Source organism: Pleurodeles waltl, chromosome 6 (genome assembly GCF_031143425.1).
Source record: "Pleurodeles waltl isolate 20211129_DDA chromosome 6, aPleWal1.hap1.20221129, whole genome shotgun sequence".
Lineage (NCBI taxonomy): Eukaryota > Metazoa > Chordata > Amphibia > Caudata > Salamandridae > Pleurodeles > Pleurodeles waltl.
The window spans coordinates 1,209,304,173-1,209,325,218 of NC_090445.1; the positions used below are offsets into that span (position 1 = coordinate 1,209,304,173).

At 44.5% G+C, this 21,046-nt stretch overlaps 1 protein-coding gene across 1 annotated transcript in view; it reads left to right on the forward strand.

Moving 5' to 3' along the window:
- Positions 1-21,046, forward strand: part of MYPN (myopalladin) — a 2,801,288-nt gene that overhangs the window by 2,437,961 nt on the left and 342,281 nt on the right. The window contains exon 17 of the mRNA XM_069240514.1: positions 18,268-18,475. Coding sequence (XP_069096615.1) covers positions 18,268-18,475 — 208 coding nt within the window. The remainder of the gene's footprint in view (positions 1-18,267; positions 18,476-21,046) is intronic.

Consider the following 21,046-nt stretch of genomic DNA (forward strand, 5'->3'; position numbering starts at 1 on the left):
CTACCCTCCTCTCGGGTGACTCCATACTCCCTAACCAAGGCTTTCTCCCTGGAGGTACACCTCTCTCTGTCCTTCCCTTCTAGAGCCAGTAGAGTGTCCCGCCTACCACCAGGAATATGACTCACCACGCCAGTTCCCCAATCCACCTCAGGTACCCTGTGTATCTCTGGAGTTACCTCTGGAGCAACCTCATATGCCTGTGCCCACTGGTGTATGTCATCCCACTCCTTAGAAACCAAGTCTCTGGGTATATGGACCTTTTCTTCGGTACTGGACATGGTACTTTCACCAGGGATAGTACCTTTGAAAAAGGTGAGGAAATCAAGATGTTGCATGGAGGTGGGGTGGTAAGGCGTCACTGGAGCGAGTACAGTGTTGATTCCTTACTGCTACCAGGGAGGTGAGGCATTAGTTCCTTACTGCTAGGTAGGGGAGGTGAGGTATTGGTTTCTCAGAGTTGCAGGGGAGGTGATTAGGTGGGAAGGCATTGTTTCCTTACGATCAGGCAGGGTCGATGAATCCAGCAGGTCAAGATGTGAGGCGTTGACTTTGCGGTATCGTGATCACAACATGGGGCCACAGGTGCTGTGTCAGAGTCTGAGTTGGGTGTGAAGGACGTCGGTGACACAGCACTCGGGACTCACGCTGTGGCAGGACTTCGGAGGTGCTTTGGCGGTATCAGGCCTGCGGCGTCTTTCAGTGCACTAAGTGGGGACCTCTGCTCCTGTGCAGGCAGCGGCACAGAGTCAGACAACGGTGGCAGTTCTGAAGTTGCTTTGGAGTAAATGTACTTGGTTTCTTCTTGGTTACACCAGACCTCACTCTAAAGGTTCCAGGAACTAGATTTGGCACCACTTGTCGATTCAGGATTCTCAGCAAGAGAGCCCAGGTGCTGGTAGATGAAGTCGTTGTTGTCCCTGAGACTTCTAACAGGTTGCAAGCTCAGTCCAAGCCCTTGGATAACCTTTTGGAATCAGGATGTAGAAAGCAAAGTCCAGTCCTTTCACTCCCAGGGCAGAAGCTGCAAGCAGCAGGTCAGCACAGCAAAGCAGCAGGCAGAGTGGCATCCTCCTCCAGCTTCTAGCTCTTCTTCCTGGCAGAATGTCCTCAGTTCAGAAGGATTCCAAAGTTGTGGTTTCAGAGGTCCAATACTTGTACTCATTTCTGCTTTTGAAGTAGGCAAACTTCAAAGGAAAGTATTTGTAGTGCACAAGACTCTGCCTTTCCTGTCCTGGCCTCAGACACACTCCAGGGGTTTGGAGACTGCTTTGTGTAAGGACAGGCACAGTCCTATTCAGGTGCAAGTGTCAGCTCCTCCCACCACTCTAGCCCAGGAAGACCCATCAGTATATGCCGTACACACACCAGCTCCCTTTGTGTGACTACATAGAGAGAATTAACAAACATCCAACTGTCATCCTGACCTAGAAGTGTATTCCAGAGCTAGGCAGAGACACAGAATGGATAAGCAAGAAAATGTCCACTTTCTAAAAGTGCCATTTTCAAACTTACAACTTAAAAACCAATTTTACCAAAAGATGTATTTTTTAATTGTGAGTTCAGAGACCTTAAACTTCATGTCTCTATCTGTTCCCAAGCGGAAATTATACTTAGAAGATATTTCAAGGTGATCCCTATGTTACCTTATGGGAGAGATAGGCAGAATTTAGCAGTATTTCACTATCAGGGCATGTAAAATACACAAGTACACTTCCTATCTTTTAAATACACTGCACCTTGCACATGGGGTTGCCTTGGGCCTACCTTAGAGGTGACTTACATGTAGTAAAAGGGAAGGTTTGGGCCTGGCAAGTGGGTGCACTTGCCATGTTAAACTGGCAGTTTAAAACTGCACACCCAGACACTGCAGTGGCAGCTCTGAGACATGTTTACAGGGCTATACATGTGGGTGGCTCAATTGGTACTGCAGGCCCTCTAGTAGCATTTGATTTATAGGCCCTGGGCACACATAGTGCATATGACTAGGGACTTATTAGTAAATCAAATATGTCAATCATGAATAAGCCAATTACCAGTACCATTTAGACCAAGAGCACTTGCACTTTAACACTGGTCAGCAGTAGAAAAGTGCCTAGAGTCCTAAACCCAACAAAAATAGGTCAGAAAAAAAGGAGGAAGAATGCAAAACATTTGGAAATGACTCTGTAAAAAGGGCCAGGTCCAAAAGTCTACAATAGGAGTTACGAAGTAGCAGACAACAAGACCCAGCCTTGCAGTTTAATTGCACTGCTAGGATATGTCAAGAAACTCCCATCTGGTGTGCATAAACTTAGTGTTATGATGTTGCTCCTGGCTAAAGGTATAGCCTCCATACATTGGGACTGCAGAAAATCCCCTCATTTCAGGTGCCGGTTAAAAGATTTTGCATACTGTCAAGAACAAGTTGATGGATACTGGTCATTAAGGCCGACCAGGTCCTGCTCAATGCACATTTGGAAGCTATTCAGCCTATACTTGCCTCACTGTTCTAAGAGGGATCAAGAACTGAGTGGAAAAGTGACTAAGGGCCAGATGTAGCAAAGGTTTTTACCCATTCTTTGTCTATGGGAAAAAGTGTTCGTACATATGGCCCTAAGGGGCATATTTGTCAAGTAGTTGTGTTTCCATTGCACCATGCAATGAGGCGCAAGAACGAGGCAACTACCAAGTTAGATGTATCAAGCCATGCAAGGATACCTTGCGTGACCCTGTGTGGCTTGATAAATCTAGAGTAATGCAACGCAGCGCAAGTTGCTGTGTTGCATTACTGTGCAATAGGGAGGCATTCAATGGGTGGAGCATGGGTGTTCCCACGCAGCCACCCTTGGATTTTGGCACATTTCCAGATTTACCATTACTGGTAGACATAGGAATGTGCCAAAATGCTATGCCCTGACTGGTGAGTCATAACGAGGAGAAATATCTCTATTTCTCCTCATACTTTCCGCTTTCTATGTGTTCTGCATTTTGAAGCACATATGGAAAGAGGAAAATGTCTCAGAGGATTGTTTTGTGCAGGAAAGCCCTCCTTCCTACACAAAACTGACCTATTTGCCACTCAGGCACCCTTGACCCATGGTGCAAGGATGTCTGCATTGGCCCAGGGCAGGCAAAAGGGGGCCAGTGCAAGGAAAGGAGAGGAATGCACTGTATTATGTTAAATGCAACACATCCCTGCCCTTTCCCTTTCTTGCAGCGCAGCAAGGTCACGCTGGGCTGTGAGAAATGTTTATAAATATGCCCCTTCTGAGTCTCTCCACCTCTCATTTTTTTATTAACATAGTTTATTGGTATTTAAAAACAGTGCATACCTTTTGGGTGAGTGTAGGAAGGTAGCCTCTTTCTAGCCTTGTTACCCCCACTTTTGGCCTGTTTGTGAGTATATGTCAGGGTGTTTTTACTGTCTCACTGGGATCCTGCTAGCCAGGGCCCAGTGCTCATAGTGAAGACCCTATGTTGTCAGTGTGTTTGAAATGTGTCACTGGGATCCTGCTATCCAGGACCCCAGTGCTCATACGTTTGCGGCCTATATGTGTTCCCTGTGTGGTGCCTAACTGTATCACTGAGGCTCTGCTAACCAGAACCTCAGTGTTTATGCTCTCTCTGATTTTAAAATTGTCACTGCAGGCTAGTGACTAATTTTACCAATTCTCATTGGCACACTGGAACACCCTTATAATTCCCTTGTATATGGTACATAGGAACCCAGGGTATTGGGGTTCCAGGAGATCCCTATGGGCTGCAGCAGTTCTTTTGCCACCCATAGGGAGCTCAGACAATTCTTACACAGGACTGCCACTGCAGCCTGAGTGAAATAACGCCCACATTACTTCACAGCCATTTTTCACTGCACATAAGTAACTTATAAGTCACCTATATGTCTAACCCTCACTTGGTGAAGGTTGGGTGCCAAGTTACTTAATGTTTGGGCATCCTGGCACTAGCCAAGGTGTCCCCACATGGTTCAAGGCAAATTCCCCAGACTTTGTGAGTGCGGGGACACCGTTACATGTGTCAATACCTATATGTAGCGTCACCATGGTAACTCCGAACATAGCCATGTAACATGTCTAGGATCATGGAATTGTCACCCCGATACCATTCTGGTATTGGGGGGACAATTCCATGCATCCCCGGGTCTCTAACACAGAACCTGGGTACTGCCAAACTGCCTTTCCGGGGTCTCCACTGCAGCGGCTGCTGCTGCCAACCCCTCAGACAGGTTTCTGCCCCCCTGGGTCCTGGGCTGCCCGGTCCCAGGAAGGCAGAACAAAGGATTTCCTCTGAGAGAGGGTGTTACGCCCTTTTCCTTTGGAAATGGGTGTTAAGGGCTGGGGTGGAGTAGCCTCCCCCAGCCTCCGGAAATGCTTTGATGGGCACAGATGGTGCCCATCTCTGCATAAGCCAGTCTACACCGGTTCAGGGATCCCCCAGCCCTGCTCTGGCGCGAAATTGGACAAAGAAAAGGGGACCACTCCCCTGACCAGCACCTCCCAGAGGAGGTGTCCAGAGCTCCTCCAGTGTGTCCCAGACATCTGCCATCTTGGATTCAGAGGTGTTGGGGCACAATGGACAGCTCTGAGTGGCCAGTGCCTGCAGGTGACGTCGGAGACCCCTCCTTATATTACCTCTCTTAGTAGCCAAGCCTCCTTTCTCAGTAGCCAAACCTCCTTTTTGGGCTATGTAGGGTCTCTCCTCTGGGCTATTCCTCAGATAATGAATGCAAGAGCTCACCAGAGTTCCTATGCACTTCCCTCTTCGACTTCTGCCAAGGATCGACCGCTGACTGCTCCAGGACGCCTGCAAAACCGCAACAAAGTAGCAAGACAACTACCAGCAACATTGTAGCGCCTCATCCAGCCGTTTTTTTCGACTGTTTCCTGGTGGTGCATGCTCTGAGGGCTGTCTGCCTTCACCCTGCACTGGAAGCCAAGAAGAAATCTCCCGTGGGTCGATGGAATCTTCCCCCTGCCAACGCAGGCACCAAACTTCTGCATCACCGGTCCTCTGGGTCCCCTCTCATCCTGACGAGCGTTGTCCCTGGAACACAGGAGCTGGGTCCAAGTGTCTCCCACAGTCCAGTGGCCCTTCTGTTCAAATTTGGTGGAGGTAAGTCCTTGCCTCCCCACACCAGACAACAAACCTGTGTACTGCGTGACTTGCAGCTGCTCCGGCTTCTGTGCACTTTTTCAGGACTTCCTTTGTGCACAGCCTAGCCTGGGTCCCCAGCACTCCGTCCTGCATTGCCCAACTCGCTAAGTTGGACTCCGACGTCATGGGACCCTCCTTTGTGACTCTGAGTCGACCGATGTCCTCAGGTCTTCTAAGTGCCTTTTCCGGTAGTTCTGCGGGTGTTGCCTGCTTCTGTGGGGGCTCTCTGAGTTGCTGAGCGCCCCCTCTGTCTCCTCCTCCAAGGGGCGACATCCTGGTCCTTCCTGGTCCCCAGCAGCACCCAAAATCCTCAACTGTGACTCTTGCAGCTAGCAAGGCTTGTTTACATTATTTCTGTGTGGAGACACTTCTGCAACCTCCAGCACACCGTGGGACATCTTCCATCCAAAGGAGAAGTTCCTAGCCCTTTTTGTTGTTGCAGAATCGTCGGCTTCTTCCACCCAGAGGCAGCCCTTTTGCACCTTCATCTGGGGTTTAGTGGGCTCCTGCCCCCCACCGGACAGTTTTGTGACTCTTGGACTTGGTCCCCTTCCTTTACAGGTCCTCAGGTCCAGGAATCCGTCTTCAGTGTTTTGCTGGTGCTTGTGGTTCTTGCAGAATTCCCTATCACAACTATTTTGTCTTTCTGGGGTAGCAGGGTAACTTTACTCCTACTTTTCAGGGTCTTGGGGTGGGGTATTTTGGACACCCTTACTGTTTTCTCACAGTCCCAGCAACCTTCTACAACCTCCCATAGGTCTGGGGTCCATTCGTGATTCGCATTCCACTTTTGGAGTATATGGTTTATGTTGCCTCTAGACCTATGTCTACCTATTGCATCCTATTCTGATTCTACATTGTTTGCAGTACTTTTCTTACTGTTACTTACATGTGTTTGGTTTGTGTACATATAATTTGTGTATATTACTTACCTCCTAAGTGAGGGTATCCTCTGAGATACGTTTGGCATATTGTCACTAAAATAAAGTGCCTTTAGTAACTCTTGAGTATTGTGTTTTCTTATGATATTGTGCTATATGATATAAGTGATATAGAAGGAGCTTTGCATGTCTCCTAGTTCAGCCTAAGCTGCTTTGCCATAGCTACCTTCTATCAGCTTAAGCTGCTAGAAATAGCTCTATTCTACTAATAAGGGATAACTAGACCTGGCACAGAGTGTAAGTACCACAAGGTACCCACTATAAGCCAGGCCAGCCTCCTACAGTGAGTCACCCTTCTGTTGTGATTTCATAGCAAGTGTGTATGCCTTTACACACAACAGTGTTCATATCAATTGTATAGTTATAGAAAGTGCACATGAAACATAATACTGTATTCTACAATATAATTAGCACTCATGTGTGTCATGCCATATTTCCAGTCTTAGAGTGCATTGTTATTATCATACCTCCGCTCAAGGGTGGTTCTCCCACGCAGGTAACTGCCCCTCCCCCTTGTGTACCTAGCTGTTTCTGGATATTTCAATACTCCTAATGACTATTACTGTGATGTGTGTGTCCCAGTCGGATTTCTTCGCCTCCACTTCCTTCTCTTAACGCTGTATATGTGTTAGGTACGGGGGGATTAGTCACCTGAACCCTGTAGTAGGTGTCATCTCATATTTCTTAAGGGGATGGTATCTCATCCCTGGGAGCGTCCCACAGTTTGTCCCAATCATACACCTGGGTACTCCAGGCTCTTGCTCTCTCTATCATCCCCTGACCTCGCCTGGCTTCCCTGTACCTCACTGTCTCTTCTGCCTGTGCCCATCTCAGCACCTCCATGATCCCTCCTGTGGGCCCGTGCCTTCTTCCAGTTCATTGCTATTTCTCTTTTAGCCAGTACCAGGGCCAAATCTTCAAACTGATTGGTTACCCTATGATGGGCCGTGTTTTTATATCCCCCAAGCAAGCAGTATTTGGGGTTGTTAGGAACCTCTTGGTCTAGTACATCAGTTAAGGAGCTAATAACAGCATCCTAGAGCTCCCGCATTCTTGGGCAACACCAAAACATGTGTAGGAATTCTGCCTCTAGATCTCCACATCTTGGACATCTTGCTTCTATCACCCCGAAATGTCTCAGAAGTCTCCCTGGCGTCAGCTATGCCCATGTAGGAGATATATGTTTGTAAGCTTGAACCGAGCATTACTTGCGTCAGGGTTAAGATTTCCTCCCAATCTTCGTCCGCAATTGAGGTGCCTAGATTTATTTCCCATTTCTGGTTGAGAGTTGTGAGCGGTGTGCGTTTGGCGTGTGGTAATGTTTTCTGTATTTTCTTGTAAAGGCAGGTCACTGCTTTGTAGGTGCCCGTGGCACTCGTCAGATACTGACACATTTCCAAAAGGGGGGGTTCTGTTTGACCGACCTGCCAGTGTGCTACAATCGCCTCAGTGACTGCGCTGTATAGGAGAAAGTGGCCTGGGGGGGAGATTATAATGACTACGGAAATCTTCAAACGGTAGGAGGGTATTAGCTTTTACAAAGTACCCATGGATGTCGCCCAGTTCGCTTCCCAGTTCGACAGTCTCCGCCAATTCCCTCCATGTTGTAGCACCAACAAACAATGGAATTTCTGCTGCATAAGGTGTACCACTCTTTGAGTGACGAAGATAGTGCAGCCAGCATTTTTGCACTACCTTCAGTTCATTAGAGCTAGGATCAGTCGGGGAGCCTAATCATAGCACCACCCTGGCCAACGATGAAAGGTCTGGGGTAGAAGGGGTGTTCTCCCTGTCGGTCATTGTATGGCAAGCCATCCAACCGGTCAACCACTGCAACTGTCCTGCTAAGTAGTAGGATTTGAAAGCAGGGACGGCCAGCCCTCCCTCTGCATGCAGTCTTTGTAGTACAGCGAGTGACAGTTGCAATCTTCCAGTCCCCCATAGAAATCCCACCACTATCGAGTTTAGTTCCTTGAAGAAAGCCCTCGGGATCCACAACGGCATGGTGGAGAAGAAGTATAGTAAGTGGGGCAAGACTATCATTTCCAGGAGCGCAACCTGTCCTGCTACCGCCAGTTGCAGGAATGCCCTGAAAGTCATTGTACTACGAAATACTTGAATCAGCCATTCTATGTTCCCTTATAGCAGATCAAGCCAGTTATGATAACCGTGGACTCCTAAATAGGTCAAGCATCGTAGTTCCCATGTCACATCATCTAAGCCTGGGGGGGGGGGGACTGCTCTGCCTTCCAGCACAGGAAATAAGCTAGATTTTTGCCAGTTAACTCTAAGCCCGGATATAGTGCCAAACGTCCCCAACAGTCGTCGTGCCCTACGTAGTGCGTCCCCTGCGTTTTCTAAAAAGAGAAGGTCGTTGGCATAGAGTGCAATGCAATGGGTGTGACCCTCCACTGCGAGCCCTCTATAGGCGTTTCCCTTCCTAGCTATGCAGGCTAATGGCTCAAAAGCAAGAGCAAAAAGCAAGGGGGAGAGTGGCCAACCTTGCCGGGTCCCCCTCTCTATCCTATAGCCTTCTGATATGGTGGTACCTGTTCGAACCTGGGGCGTCAGAGCAGTATAGATCACTCGAGCCTCTTGGGCTCCTCGTACATCTCAACCAACCACGGACAAAGCTTGGTTATATATGTTGAATAGAACTCCACCGGAAGCCCATCTGGTCCTGGGGTTTTATTTTGCACAGTGCCAGTCACAGCTTCTTTCACTTCTGTGAGTATGATTGCCGCCCCCAACTCTGCCACCTCTTGTTCCGAGATAGTTGGCGAGGACAAGATGTGATAAGAAATTATTAATGTCCCCCTCAGTTGGCCGTACTTTGCTTGTGTAGAGATCAGCATAATAGGAATAGAATTCCCTGTTGATAGCAGTCAGAGTATTTATGCTGTGACCTGTGGGGTTTGTCAGTTCCTCTATGATTGAGCCTCTGCATGCCAGGTTCTCCAGCCATGCCAGTAAGGAAGTGGCACAGTCCCTTTCTGAGTGCGTATGGTTAATATAGGCTTTATAATCATAACAACTCAGTCTCTCGATTGGCACTACTGTTTTTTCCCGGGCGGTGAGAAGTGCTGTCAGCAGGTCTGGGTTATCTGGGCACCTCTGTTCAAGTGAACGGAACTCTTGTTTGGCTCGTGTTATTTCGTGGAGCAGCGGTATAAGAACATCACTCTCTTTCATGGTAATATACACACAAACAAATGAGCTAACAAGATAGTACTATCAAAACATGAATATTATTTATTTATGCTAAACAAAATAATACAACACTGTTAATCAAAAAGAAACAATAAATTCAAAGTACACAAAAAAAAAAACTAAATGATAAGTGGAACAGTCATAATATACTAGAAGGAGAACACACCATACTAGAGGACAACATAGATAACACATGGACACAAACATCATAAAAATCTCAAGACAGAACCGAAAAATCCATAAATCAAATAAACAACTTCACAATAAGGCATCATTTACAAAAATCTCAATATTTACAAATTATATCAAAGTAAATACATAGAAAAATAACATAGGATTTATAACAATATTTACACAGTTATTTTAATAACTCGTGGATAAGGGAGCAAACTGCTCACAAGCTTAAATGTCCATATGTTCAACAATATGCTTCCTTGTTTGTCAAAGCTCCAATAATCATATTTAATAAAGAGATAACCAAAAAGATCATTCTATGTTCTTCCTAATCCAGAATTATTCCAACCAGTCTGGTATGAACAAAGATCGCCTAATCCAGAATAGTTCCATCCAGTCTGGTATGGACAAAGATCGCCGACGTGCGTTTCGGTGGATATACACCGACAATGAGTTTAATTAGATTAACTCCACCTTCCTCAGGGCAATTGAAATTCCTGGGGTCTCCTTCGGACAAAGTAAACCTAATGTAAAAAATATATTTATGTAGGTATATAGATAACAACCATCAAAGAATATAATCTCAAATAATCCAAGTTCAAATATTTTTCCACTCTCAGCCCATATGATACACCTGTGAGAAAAGAATGACCCAAAAAAACCTTAAACAAACTATCACCACGTGAGGACCCAGGGAAATGATAAAAGTGAAAGACTTTTGTAGCTACCAGCAACGAACATATCAGCGAAAGCTTCACTTAATGGCTCAACCATGCCCCAATGGCTTAAATGGCTCCTTGCTTCTCTGTCATGCTTTTGATGCCCAAGCTCTAAAAATATAACCAACATTAACTGAACCTGCCTGCACAAAATCAACAAAATTGCAAAGGTTTATAATGGGCAGCAAAGTAATGTACTTACCAAAATATAAAGACTCTCCTAGAATAATGCCAGGCCAAACGAAATGCCGTTTCCCGCGCACCCGCAATGTCTGCGTTTGTTTGAAATGCGCAGCTGATCGGGAAACGCAATCAGCTTCAGAAATAACGAACATAGAAAAAGGACCGGAAATGCACTGGATCCTTTTAATTCTGAAAGCGGCGGCCATCTTGAGATGGTCAAGGTTGAACACGTTCATTGCGTTCGTAATACATTAAATCCTGCATTGCGGATTTGGAGAACTCAATAATAAAAGAAAAGAAAAAGAAGCCAAACGATATTGGCAAAACAACGGCGGCCCTCCGAGATGGTCAAATTAAAACGCGGTAATCGCGTTGGTGATTTATTAAATCCTACCAAGAGGATACGGAGCAATTGATGATTCATAGAAAGAGAAAGAGGACCAAAAATATAACCCATATCAGCAGCAGCCATCTCGAACTAATAAAGCAAAAGGGGGAAAGATGAAAGATGAAAGACACAGCAGGAAGCACATAATCTACAATAGGCATTAGTCAAAAACTAACAAAGAATATAACAAAAAACTAATAATAACAATAAAAATTCTAACAAACAGGGATAATGTGGAAAAAATTATGAATGCCAAAAAACTATAAGGAGAATAACAAAAAGAAAAAAGAAAAAACTAAAAGAAAAAAGCAGAAAATCACAGGAAGGTCTACTAGAATTATCTGCTATCTCATAAGGCATTATACCGCGGAATTTCCTTGTTGAGTACCTTTTTATATGTGTTGAGCAAAAAAATCCAGAAGACTTGTTTTTTCTTTTTCAATTTTTCAGAATCCTGCAATGTTCTTGGTATTAATTCTTTCCAGAATCACCCATCTCATTTCGTTCTCCCGGTGATTCTCAAGTGCCCAATGTATAACTAGAGGTGCATTCGCTTTACGGGTTCTGATGGATGATTTATGTTCCTAAAGGCGAATTCTTAACTCTCTAGCGGTTTCTCCTACATAGCCTAGTCCTCATGGGGAAAAGATCAAATAAATTAAATTCTTAGATCTACAATTAGTCATTCCAGTGAGTAGCACGTTCTTTCCATTGTGAATAATCTCTTTGGTCACCAGAGCGGTCTCACACGCGTGGCAACTTCCACATTTGAAGTTGCCTTTGATCTTGTCTGCTCCAAAAAGAGAGCTTTGGACCTGAGAAGGGGGTGACCCATCCGACGCTCTCACCAATATATTTCGTAAATTTCTGTTCCTTTTAAAGGCAAATAGAGGTCTGTCTAAACGTGTATCCTCAAGACCAGCATTGAGAATGTGCCATTCATTATTGATAATTCTTCCCACTCTATCATTCAAAGATGAGTGTTGAACCACAAAGGCAAGCTTGTCCATATTTTTACCTTCTTTTACTTGGAAAAGAGCGTCACGATTATAGTATCTCGCTCTTTTAAATGCATCTTTATTGACTTTTTTTGGATAGCCCCTCTGGCACAATTTTTCTGAGAGCACATCTGCATGTTTAAGAAACTCACCTGTTTCAGTACAATTTCTTCTCAGTCTCAGAAATTGTGAAAAAGCAATAGCCTTTTTCTGGCTACTGGGATATAAGCTTTCAAAATGTAAAAGGGTGTTTCTTGCCGTCGGTTTCGTAAAAAGCACCATCGCCAGATGCCCATTAAGATGTTTCACATATACATCTAGAAACTCCACCATTTCATTATTGTATTTGATAGTGAATGTTAAATTACTATTACACAGAGCCAAGCAAAGAACTCCTTAAGTTCTACCTCATCTCCTTTCCAAATGATAAAGACATCATCGATATACCTACACCAAAGGTGTACATTCTCGAAAAATGGTGCAATCTCATTATATATATGCGTTTCTTCAAAGGTTCCAACATATAAATTGGCTACACTGGGAGCACATGCCGCTCCCATACTTACCCCTTCAATCTGTTGCTAGATTTTACCATCAATCTCAAAAAAGTTATTCAACATAATCAACTCTAGATAATCCATGATTAGGCTGTGGAGAGGGTCATCACCCATTCTCTGTAATGATCTCTCAACACAACTTAAAGCCTCTAGCTGTGGGATATTGGTATAGAGAGACTCAATATCCATTGTTACTAAAAGTTCCTGTTCGGGATTGAATTGTAGACCTTCCAGCTTCTTAATAAAATCACCTGTGTCTCGGATATATGATGGTAATTGAGAGACTAAAGGTTTCAGATAGGTGTCAACATATTTGGATAAAGGCTCTAAAGCTGACCCACACATGGATACAATGGGTCATAGAGGGGGATCATTCACATCTTTGTGTATCTTCGGTACGCCATATATGATGGGAAATCTGGTATATTCTGGTGTCAGAAATTCAAATTCATTTTGTGGAGCAGCACCAGGTGTTCCCCTTTGGCTGCCAAGATGCATCGTCCTCCAATCACTACTTTAAATGCATCCCATTCTATCAGATTTGAGTTGGTCGAGCCCTGGTTTGTCTCAAAGTAATCATTCTTAGCAGTGCCAATGGCATCTACGAAAGCCTGATCATCTAACCGAGCAGGTTGGAGCCGCCACGTAGGTATCAGTGTCGGGGTGCGGGACCACCCCATCGTCAGTAAAAGGGGGCTATGATCTGAAATCGTTCCGGTCAAATATTCAGTCAGGTGAGCTACCTCATGTACGTCTGGGGAGCATAGGAATGTGCCTAGTTGTACGTGCAGGTCATATATTGATGAATAAAAGGAGTAGGCTCTGCTCTCCGGGTGGTGAGCTCACCAGGAGTCAATCAGACCCCACTACCTTTGCCAGTTTCGGTATAAGTTAGCTGTCCTAATAGTCAGGGGGGATGGGAGCGGGAAATACGATCTGTCTAGTGCTGTGTCTGTGATACAGTTAAAGTCCCCTCCTTGCAGTACGGGACCCATTAAATACATGACAAGGTACTCGGAGAGGGATGCCAGGAATCTTGATTGGTCAATGTTAGGACCATATATGCTGCCTGTACTATTTCTCACCCATCCAATTTTCCTACAGCTATAGTATGGATGTAGTGTGCTGGTATTGAACCCTGGGCTTAACCCACACTAAGGTCCCCCTAGCATATGCCGAATAAGTAGTGTAGTATACCTGGCCCCTCCACCGCCGCTGAAGGGCCCGCCCCTCTGTGGCATCTAGATGTGTCTCCTGTAGCAGAGCTATATGGATTCCCCGCCTGGTAAGGTGTGAAAATACTTTATGCCACTTAGTCATGGACCACATCCCTCTAACATTCCAGGTTAGGACCTTAATCTTCAGTGAGGTGGCCATTGGAGGAATGGTGTGGTACATGGTATCGAGTGTAGGGGTCCATCACTCATCCAGGAGGCAATCCATCTCACAGCTGTATGCGTGTGTGATAATGCTAGGCAATACATTATAGAATCTGCATTAAACAAATAACATGGTCCCCCAACTCCCAGACCCGAGGGCAAGAGGTGTGATGTTCTTGTCCAAACTGTTATAAAACCAAAAACCAAACTTGCTCATGCCGTCTATCATTCGGGCTACGGTTTATGAGGGGGTGTTGGGTCCGTTTCTATGTAACGGTGGGCTCCAGGGACTCTTAGCTCTCACCTCGCCCTCCTCTTCTTGTATCTGCACCCTAGGATCCACATGCAACAAGGTTAGATGTAAGCCTGTGTAGCTGGTGGGAGGATATAGTGTGACTGTCTTCGTATTTACCTGTGAAATATATTCACAGGAGGAGTATTATTGAACATTAGCTAAGTTCATCTGCGGTGCACGGGTGCCCTTCTAGATAAGTTCATCTGCAGTGCGTGTAGTGATCACCGGTAAGACTACACTTGAGTGGACCGATGCTGTAGACTCGCTATCTGAATCCGTTTGTTCCCTGCTCATCTCTGGGGCCGGAGACACGTTGCTCAGTGAGGACCACCCATCAACGCCATCGCCGCTACCACTCTCTGCTGTTCCTCTGCAGTTCTGCTACTTTGGGTGGGCCAATCTTTGCCGGTGAGAACTAGGTTGTCTCTTTCTCTCCTGATCTAAGTCAGGTGAGAGCTCTAGCCAGGACCATGCTGCCTGCGGTGTAATAAAGAATTCCACTCCTGTCGGGGTAACCACCCAGAGCCGGGCGGGAAACTGCATAAAGTATGGGATCTCTAGTTCCCTAAATTTCCGTTTGATAGTGGCAAAAGCTGCTTTCTGATGCTGGACTTCTTTGGAAAAGTCGGGGAATATTGACACTGTGCTGTTTTCCACCATTAACTTCCCATGCAGCCTTACTTGTTGCAGTAGGTAGTCTCGATCCTTGAAGTGAACCAGTCGTGCCACCACCGTCCTTGGCAAAGCTCATGGGGTGATGATTGTGCAGGTACCCTATGGGCCCTCTCTAGGGCAGAGGAGGGGGAGAGCCCTTCTGGAGCCACCATAGATTTGAGCCAGGTTTCTAGATAGCTTACCATGTCCGAGCCTTGAACTTGTTCGGGAAGCCCTACCACTCTGATATTATTATGTCTTGTTCTGTTCTCTGCTTTCTAGTGTTTTTAAACGAGCTTCAATGGTTGTCAAGCGGCCATCCTCCACCGTCAAGGCAGGGGACGCCGCTGAGATTTCCTGTTCCGTCGCAGTGACCTGATCTGCCAAGTGATGATGGCCATCATAGAGGAGGCCCAGATCTATGCTCAAAGTGTCAATTTTGATCTCCAGTGCTGTTTGTGACGCTGCTATGGCCTGCAGTACATCATGCAAATTAGGGGTAGTGGTTGTCACTGCCATTGTCATTGGTGACATCTGTTCTGCCTCAACACCAGTGGTTCTCAGATGCCGGGGTCCCCCTAACTCATCATCTCTTTTTTTTTAGGGCCTTTCCCATGTTGTGCAGTGGAAATGGTGAGCGTTCATGTTCAGATGTTCCCTCCGGTAAGTATTGGTGCTCCCCTATGTGTCAGGTGTGCTCACCCTTTTCTGGTTAGGGCTGCGCCCCGCGTTACTTTGTCGGTGGGATCTGTCCCTGTCTCAGCTGCTCTCGAACCTCCTCTGTGTTACGTCCAGGTCCCCCAGGGGTTGATGACGTTTGCTTGTCGATTGAGAGTCGTACTAGCATCAGCTAGGGGAACCGGGGTCTTCGCCGTCGTCCTTTGTCGTCTGTCTAGGCTCTGTACACAACTGATGACCTCTAACCATGTGGGTAAATGTTCCTCTATGGAATCTGTCAGGAACCTGCTCCACACTGTGCCGCTGAGATCCCTTTGTAACGAGTGTCAATGTTCAGCGCGCCCTCGCCTATATTTGCTCCCCCTATGCGAGGGCCCTGCCTATTTGGAGTAACTGAACAGGAATCTCATGTTTTGTAGAACACAATCTCGTCACCGTTCAAATTTGGTCTCTCAGTGGGCCTTTTGAGGTCTGGGGATGATTGGTGCTCCAGTGAGACACCCCTTACCTACAGACGCTGCTTGGTCCGTGGTCCCCTCATCTTTGTGTCATTGGATCGCCGCTGCAGCAGAATAGGTGACCCCCAGTCGAGTCCAAATCCAGAGATCTTGTGGCGCCGGGCTCTATGCTCCACTACTTGGTCTCTTCTATCATCACTGCTGTTCTGTGTGGAATTGTGTCTGCGGGGGGTCTCCAGCACCAGGTCACCTTTGCTCATGTGACGCTTCGAGTACCCGATCTGATATGTTGCGCCCCCGGCCGGCTCTGAATGTGGTTCCCGTCTGCTTTCACTCCTCCATCGCCCAGCGGGGGGATCGATCTATGGGTGTGAACCGAAGACACCGCCTTCACTGTCCGCCCCTCCAGGAGAGGCACATTGCGTCAGACATGCCGCTCTCCGATTCCGCCCGCTAGCTGCGCTCGTTACCTGAGTGCTGTGGGCCTCAGCTTGGGATAAATCTCCGAGGCCGCGACTTGCTCAATGCGACATCCAGAAGTTCCCTGCTCCGCAAGACTTCTGTTCACCGCAGGCTCGTCCCCCATCGGCTCTACAGCCCCGTGTCGGAACACTGCTGCCCCAGGCCTCTGGGGACAATCCACCGCAGCGTCTGCGCTCGCAGGTAGTCTCGGTAGCTAGGCCGTCATTTTAGGACCGTGCGCATTGCGGTTTCCGCCACCGCTTTCCGCCTCTTCTCTGTGCTCAGCCGGTCATCAGGCAGACGCTTTGTAGTTACGGAGGTTCAGGGAGTGACCCCCGGCAGCTCCCCCCTTGAAGGATGGGCAGATGGGGGTCAGATTAGGCCATGGGTCCCGGAGCTCCGGTGCCCTGCTTCCTACGCCATTCGTTGCATAGCCACGCCCCCCCCTCTCGACCACTCATGTTGTCAAATGATGTCTATTGTGTACTCTCTGGCCTGACTCAGAGAGGCATTGAAATACCTAAGAACCATAGCTGCCTGTAAGAGAATGTTTAATTGCTTAAAGACCTGCATGCTGCGAAAAAGGTCAGACTTGAAATGCAATGTTGAGTGTAGAACTCATGCTAATAATGTAGACTACATGCTGTAAACCTGTTTGGGGTTGATCTACGGCATCACTCCATTAAGTATCATGAAACTGGTGCTGCCGTGGTGTGTGGGCTTCACTACTGATGTCTGGTATTACAAAAAGCTCAATAAACTGTAAAAAGCAAACACACACATATGAAAAACCATATCATCCCCTTGTAGTTACTTGATGCACTGGCTATTATACAGAAGCAAATAGCATTTAAGAAACTGCTTTGGAGCAAAGAGCCCTTAATACCATGGCACCCCAGGGCCTACCTCTTAAAGGTAACTTACACTTTTGAGTCATTTACATGTTTCATTAAGCTGACTACTTTTTGGCTAGTCATAAAATCTGGATGTAAATTTACTCCGAAAGTGTAACTTATATGTCTCCGCCAAATTAAAGGGCACGGGGGCTTTTCACAAACTGCAGTGGCTATTCATAAAGGTAACCTATGTTTGTGAGTAATTTACATATGTAATTTCCTCTTGCAGTTTTGAGGAATTTTACAGTCGGATTTTGTAGATTACTAAAACTAGGACATTCTCTCAAAAGTGTCAGAGTAAATACACATGTACTCAAAAGTGAAATTTAACTTTGTGAGTAGCCCGATGGATTTTGTAGTAGTACTACAAAATGTACCACAAAATGCAGTTTTTGAATAATATTTCGTAGCACATTTGTAGTACTATTAAACATACTACAAAAACGTAATTTGTGAATAGTTCCGCAGCCCTTTGGTTTGGTGGTGGCAAGTAAGTTACACTTTTACAGTAAATTTACACTTAGATTTTATGAATAGCCAAGAAGTAATAAACTTAATCGAAAGTATAAATTACTCAAAAATGTAACCTTTGTGAATCAGGCTCCCACTATTTCAAGATTTACCTGCAGGGCTACAGTGCTGAAAAGAACGTAACAAAAGCCCATATCATCAACCGGGAAAATAACTTGAAAACACATGTAGTACAAAGGGCAAGAGCAGAAGAGAGATATTTACCCTTCAAGTAAGCATCCTCTTTAACTTGCCCTGTGCCTGAGGGCATGTCCACCACTGGAACGACACTAAGCAGGTTCCTTTTATAGAGCGGTTTGCAATTACTGACTATCGTGTGTGGCTACCTTCTGGTAAGATGCTGTGAAACAAGTTTCCTAATTGAGCAACAAAGAGCTCATGGTACGTGATTGGACAAGAAGATGAGGTGCACCGTGCACAATGCTAAGTTTTCAAGGAATAAGCTGAATGTGAAGAGCAGTGACTTGTTTGGGTGTTTCCAAATTATTTTTCTCACTCTGTTGGGTGTATTTTATTTTTACCACTCAGAATATATCCTACATTAGTTAAGGGCAAAACTAAATTGTTACTTACTGTTTTATTTTGTTTATTAGGTGAGTGGTTTACCAACACCAGAACTCTCGTGGCTTTTGGATGGTAAACCTGTCAGAGCAGATGCATCACACCGACTGCTGATAAGAGAAAATGGAATTCACTCTTTGATTATTGATCCTGTATCGCAAAATGACGCTGGGACATATACATGCATTGCAACAAACAAGGCTGGACAAAATGCTTTTAACCTGGACCTTAATGTTGTTGGTAGGCATTATTACAAATTATTGAACAATTGTTATTATTGTTATTCACTGCATATGTATCAAATACAAGGTCGACAAATGTGACTGTGCAGTTATGCATCAGATGGTTAGTCCATGGGAAATAGTTTTTTATTTGTTTGATAGAACTTTAATCGCAAGACACCCCTTTTAGACGGAGCTATTGCTATTTCGCCAGTCTGATGTTTTAAAAAAAATACTAGAAGTAATGTGTGAGGCAGTGAAAACGTTGTCTGTGTTAGCTTTGCTGTGCTGTGGTAATAAACAAAAATATGACCTTTGCAATGTAGTGACATACATATATAATTATAAATATATATATATTTATTTTATTTTTTTACTGAAGAAAACAAAGGTTGAAGTAACGTGATAGTTAAGTGAATTTCTCAGTGACAATATTAATGTTTCCAACTAAAAAACACACACATCCAATGTTGAGTGATGTCATTTGTAGGGTCATAAGCAGTGGATGGCTGAGGCACAAGTTATAGTTACTGCTGGTAACTACAACTGGTGAATGTCTGTATTATTTTGTAGTTCGAAACATTAACGTTGTCACTGAGAAATTTGCCTAGCTATAAAGTTACTTTAACATTTTTTAAATGAATGTGTGCGTTTTAAAAAAATATAAAAACAGTTATTTATATTATGCCTAACTATAAAGTTTCGTTTACCTTTAGTTTTTCAGTGAATTTCTGTTTTTTTAAGGTAATTATTTATTTTTGTGAGTGTATATATGATAGAATGGCTGTATAGCACATGTTGTGTTTAGGAAATATTTTAGTAAAAGATTTTTTTGTATTTTAAAAAACAGCACATGGTTGATAGTTTGCAAATGTCTTTGTAAAATGTGTGTGAGTATTAAATGGATGAATATTTAATAGAAATGATTTATTTGCTCAGTTACTGTAACTCCGATCACAAGTGATATCACCAGCAATCTTTTTTTCAGGTGTCAATGCTCTTGCGAGAGGATCACAAGAAACCTGCGAGAGACTCGCAAGACTGTAAACTTAAAAATGTTATTGTCATCTTTTCTATATGGTTCTTTATCATGTTTTCAGTTACTATTTAATGCTAATGTATGATAGTGTAGTGAATAAAAGGTGGTTACATTTTTATTTTATTTTTTAAACTGATGGCTTTCTGGAAATGCAGCTGGACATTCAATCCCCTGCGTGGGCTCCAAGGGTGCTGTACTCCCTGTTTGGCTCTCACAACCCAGTTGCATATTTAGAATTAAGTTAATTACAGTGGACTAGCCTCTTCTGAGAAACCTCTCTCTCAGATAATGGGTGTAAGTAGTATGGTGTGTACATGGACAAGCCTCTCTTTCCACACCACTCTCTCAGATTATGGGGTATGCGTAGTAGGTTGTGTGGAAACAGACTGGCCACTGAAGTGAGACCTCTTTCTCAGATTACAGGTATGCATAGTATGGTGTGTACATGGCCTAGCCTCTCCAGTCATTCCTGTCGATCAGATGACAGGTGTGTGTATTAGCCTGTGTACATGGACTGACCTATTCTGTCATAACTTTGTCTCAGATGATGGGTGTGAACAGTGGGGTATGTAGAGAGAGACACTGGCCTCTCTGCTGAGATCTTTTTCTTGGATTGCAGTTGTGCATATTATGCTCTGTCCAGGGAGTGTCCTCCCTGCTTACATCCCTCTCCCTAATCATGGATTTACATAGTAGGGTGTGGGAAAAGACTATACCCACAAATCTTACAAAGCTGATGAGCATAAATATTACACTCTGACAAACATCATCTTGAGTAATACTCCTTCATACAATAGCAAGTGTGCATACTGCAGTGTATTGCAAGATCACCTACTCCTTTCTACAGTTCACGATCCCCTTTCTACTGTTCATGATCCAGCGATATATATATATATATATATATATATATATATATATATATGTATGTATAGATATATATATAAAGTAGCGTTTCCTTACCAGATAAAAGGAAAAGAGTCAGAACACTTCCAGCCAATTGCAAAACGTTTACTGTCATATATATATATATATATATATATATATATATATATATATATATATATATATATATATACAAATATATATATTTCATTTCAGGTAAGCTTTATTTCGTAACTAGTACCGTAAAAGCAAAAAACATAGACAAGAAAAACACTGTATTTTATATACAAAAAAATAAGGTAAAACAAAGCTAAAGTTGATGTAATAATAAATACCATTGGGCCCAAGACTTAAAACATAAAGTTTGCGCACAGAGTACTCTGGCACCATACACATAAAAATATTAAAAGTTATAAATCAGTTAAAAAATGCAACAGTTTGCTCAGCGATCAATGCCAGGTACAGTACTAAGAGAAGAAGCAGCAAGCACTTTGTCCGATTATTTACAAAGTCAATTGCAAGATTTCACGATTTTAGGCCACATATCCAACGTAGTCAATGCACAGCTTCTTTGGCCCAAAAGCAATGGAAGTGGTGAGTTCTTTCCACATGGATACAGTTGCAATGAAGTCACTAGCTGCGACATCGCTCTTCTTAAGCTTAAACAGA